This window comes from Asparagus officinalis, chromosome 5, assembly GCF_001876935.1.
Source record: "Asparagus officinalis chromosome 5, Aspof.V1, whole genome shotgun sequence".
Taxonomy (NCBI): domain Eukaryota; kingdom Viridiplantae; phylum Streptophyta; class Magnoliopsida; order Asparagales; family Asparagaceae; genus Asparagus; species Asparagus officinalis.
Genome location: NC_033798.1, coordinates 77,772,242 through 77,775,390, shown reverse-complemented (window position 1 = coordinate 77,775,390; position 3,149 = coordinate 77,772,242). Strand labels below are relative to the sequence as shown.

Sequence of the window (3,149 nt, the reverse complement as noted above, 5' to 3'; positions counted from 1 at the left end):
AGATGTACGCGGGGTTTTACTTCATACCTTGGGTTATGAAGCCGGTTTGGGGCGTTCTTACTGATGTGTTTCCTGTGTTCGGCTACAAGCGCCGGCCTTATTTCGTTCTTGCTGGTAATTAGCTTTTTTTCGCATTTATTTGTGCTCTTGTTGTCACACAGATTTGAAGGCTTTGACCGGATAAAGTGTGAACAGATTAAGAAATATATAAGAGATTGGTCTGCCGGCATTTTTGATTTAACCACGTTCCCGTGGCTGCCCTTGAGCAGGTTTTCTACGATAGCGTATCGACTAATAATGGGAGATGCTCATGATGGATTAATTAGAACCCAATATTGCAGCGAAATTATTGATCTTTTGTTTATTGAGAGAGTGAGAGCTCGGTTGAGAAATTTCTAGAGATTTGTTTTTTGAGTTCTAACCGAGGCCCTTTCGTAGAGACGAAAGAAAGAAACCCGCGATACTATCATCTTAATTTTCTTTCCAAAATTTGCTACTATTCAAACATATAGAGTATTTCTTCCCCCCTTGATCTTTTCACATATGGGTCTGATCGATATATCAGCAGAAAATAAATCAGAAAACAAAATAAAACTTGCAAAAAATAAAAGGAAAACCCAAACATTTCCCTATAAAGAAATCTAAGATGAATTTCATCATATCAGATTGTAGGCTTACGTTATCCCTTTTTGGTTTCTAACAGGCATTTTGGGGACTTCAACTGCGCTGATTGTATCAATGTGTGGAAATTTGCCAATCATAATGGCACTGCTCTGCCTTATTGGGATGGCAGGAGCAATCGCCATTGCAGATGTGACGATTGATGCATGCATTGCGAGGAACAGCATAGTACGCCCATCGCTGGCGCCTGACATGCAGAGCCTCTGTGGGTTCGTTCAATCTGTTGGTGCATTGATCGGGTACTTGTCTAGTGGAGTGTTTGTGAATATGCTCGGGGCTCAGGTTTGTGATCGTGTAAACTAGAATTCATTTGGGTGATGTTTATAGGGTTAACTGCAGATAGACCCCTTGCAGTATCGTCAAATTGAACTTGCTATCTTGTAGTTATATTGTTGCAGATAGAACTTGCTATCTTGTAGTTATATTGTTGCAGATAGACCCCTGAAAATGGTCAATATAATTGCACTCGGGAGGGCTATCTGCAACAATAGACTACAGGGCATAGAAAGTTCAATTTGGCGATAGTATAGGGGGGTCTAGTCATAACTAACCCATGTTTATACGAGAGCAATGAAATATGCATCCTGTTGCAGGGAGCTTTGGGGGTAATGGCAATGCCTCCTTCTTTGTTGGTGGTTCTTGGCTTTGTCATATCTGAGTTGAGGTTGAATCAACGCTCGGAGAAGAGAAAGGTTCGTCCAAGTAGTTTGAGTTGCTACTCTCATAATATTGGATTTAGCTCTTCTTAGATTCGATAATAGGTTTGTCTAAACCTTTGAAACCTTAAAAGTACGCATAATTGTACTTTCTCTTCTGATGCACATAACTGATGAATAAGTTCAAAGTAGAAGTTGCATTGGGAATTGGACGGAAAGTTTGCATTGTGCACTTTGCTCTTTGTTGTTCTTAATGTATTAGCTGCAAATAACTCACCATGACAAATCTTGATAATTGACAGGGTTTTGTGATGTTAAATTTCAGTTCATGCAAAAGGTTGGCGGAGCAATAGGAGGAATGGGAACGACAATAAAATGTCCTCATGTTTGGAAGCCTTCTCTATATATGTTTCTCTCCTTGGCCCTCAGCATCAGTACTCATGAGGGTCATTTCTACTGGTACACTGATCCTAAAGCTGGTCCAGCATTCTCACAGGTAATATGTCATTCTTTCTCCAAACTTTACATAACTAAATAACCATAAAATGACTTAGTTGTTTGTCAAAGGACCAGGCACTGCACCAGAAGTCCGAAGTTGTGGTGTTGGTTGGCTCATAAAGTGGTATCTTTTCCTTTAATCTGCTCTATGAGTTTTGGCCAACAGCTGAACCTGGGTTACTTTGATACTATGTGGAAGGACCCTCCCACTGCAACTGAACTCTGAAGTTGTGACTGTCATGAATTTTGACTCCAGCATTTCTATTTTTGCAGGAATTTGTCGGTGTCATCTATGCAATTGGAGCACTAGCTTCTATTATAGGAGTCCTAATCTATCACAAGCTTCTAAAAAACTATCCATTCAGAAGCCTACTTTTCTATGTGCAACTCCTTTATGCTATATCAGGATCACTCGACCTCATTTTCATCCTACGTTGGAATTTAAAATTGAAAATACCTGATTACACATTTGTTATCTTGGAAGAGTGCTGTTCACGAATTGTAAGCAAAATCAGGTTGTTGCCCATGATTGTCCTCAGCACGAAATTGTGCCCGTTGGGTATCGAGGGGACCTTCTTTGCTCTTCTTATGTGTATTGATAGTCTTGGCACACTATCTTCAAAGACTGGGGGAGGTGCAGTTCTGCATATTTTCCATGTTACAAGAACTGATTTCAGGAATCTGTGGCTGGTTGTGCTTATAAGGAACTTGCTGAGATTTGCGACATTGGGTTTGATTTTCTTGGTGCCGAAGGCTGATACATCAGATACATTGCTCCCTGAGGAAGTTCTCAAATCAGCTGGAGGTGATGAGGAGAGATTAGAACTTACAGTTATTAATGAGGAGGAGGAGAAATAAAAAATAAATATAAAAAAATTACATGTTTGCAGTATCCTGAAATTTTCTAATAGTAATTCTGGCGCCAAGAATCCGTTTCATGAGCTTGCTGGAAAGTTGTACGTTAATGCTAGATTTTATCAAGAAAGGTACAGATTTTTGTTCATAACTTTGTAGTCGTAGGAGTTTTTATCAAGGTTAATTGCGGGTAGACTCCTCTACTATCACACAATTGCTAACAGACCCCTTTCAGTTCTAGTTATTGCAGATAGACTCTTTCAGTTTATCAAAAACAATTTTGTCTTTCTCTAAGGGTAAAAGATTAAAAAAAATTCACTCAGGTGTCGTTTGGCAAAGGGTTAAGTGTGTTGGTCTTGAGAGTGGAGACCCAAACCTAGAATCAAAATCAACAATTGTATAAAAATTCAAGATAGGCCATGGGTGTGGTGTCTGCCAAACCCTGGTGTGGCAAAGTCT

General features: G+C 39.7%; 1 protein-coding gene across 1 annotated transcript; it reads left to right on the top strand.

Annotated features, from left to right (window-relative positions):
* LOC109842925 (probable folate-biopterin transporter 6) lies at positions 3 to 2,874 on the top strand. Its single transcript, XM_020411844.1, has 5 exons — positions 3 to 114; positions 704 to 963; positions 1,275 to 1,373; positions 1,663 to 1,833; positions 2,109 to 2,874. Exons 1-5 carry the CDS (start codon positions 3 to 5, stop codon positions 2,691 to 2,693), a joined length of 1,227 nt encoding a protein of 408 aa, XP_020267433.1. The 3' UTR covers positions 2,694 to 2,874.

What these genes read in the sequence shown, in the direction of transcription:
- LOC109842925 (XM_020411844.1), top strand. Translation starts at nt 3, where the DNA reads ATGTACGCGGGGTTTTACTTCATACCTTGGGTTATGAAGCCGGTTTGG. An exon ending in AACGCTCGGAGAAGAGAAAG is followed by an intron (nt 1,374 to 1,662) that starts GTTCGTCCAAGT and finishes GTTAAATTTCAG; the next exon opens with TTCATGCAAAAGGTTGGCGG. An exon ending in CTGGTCCAGCATTCTCACAG is followed by an intron (nt 1,834 to 2,108) that starts GTAATATGTCAT and finishes CTATTTTTGCAG; the next exon opens with GAATTTGTCGGTGTCATCTA.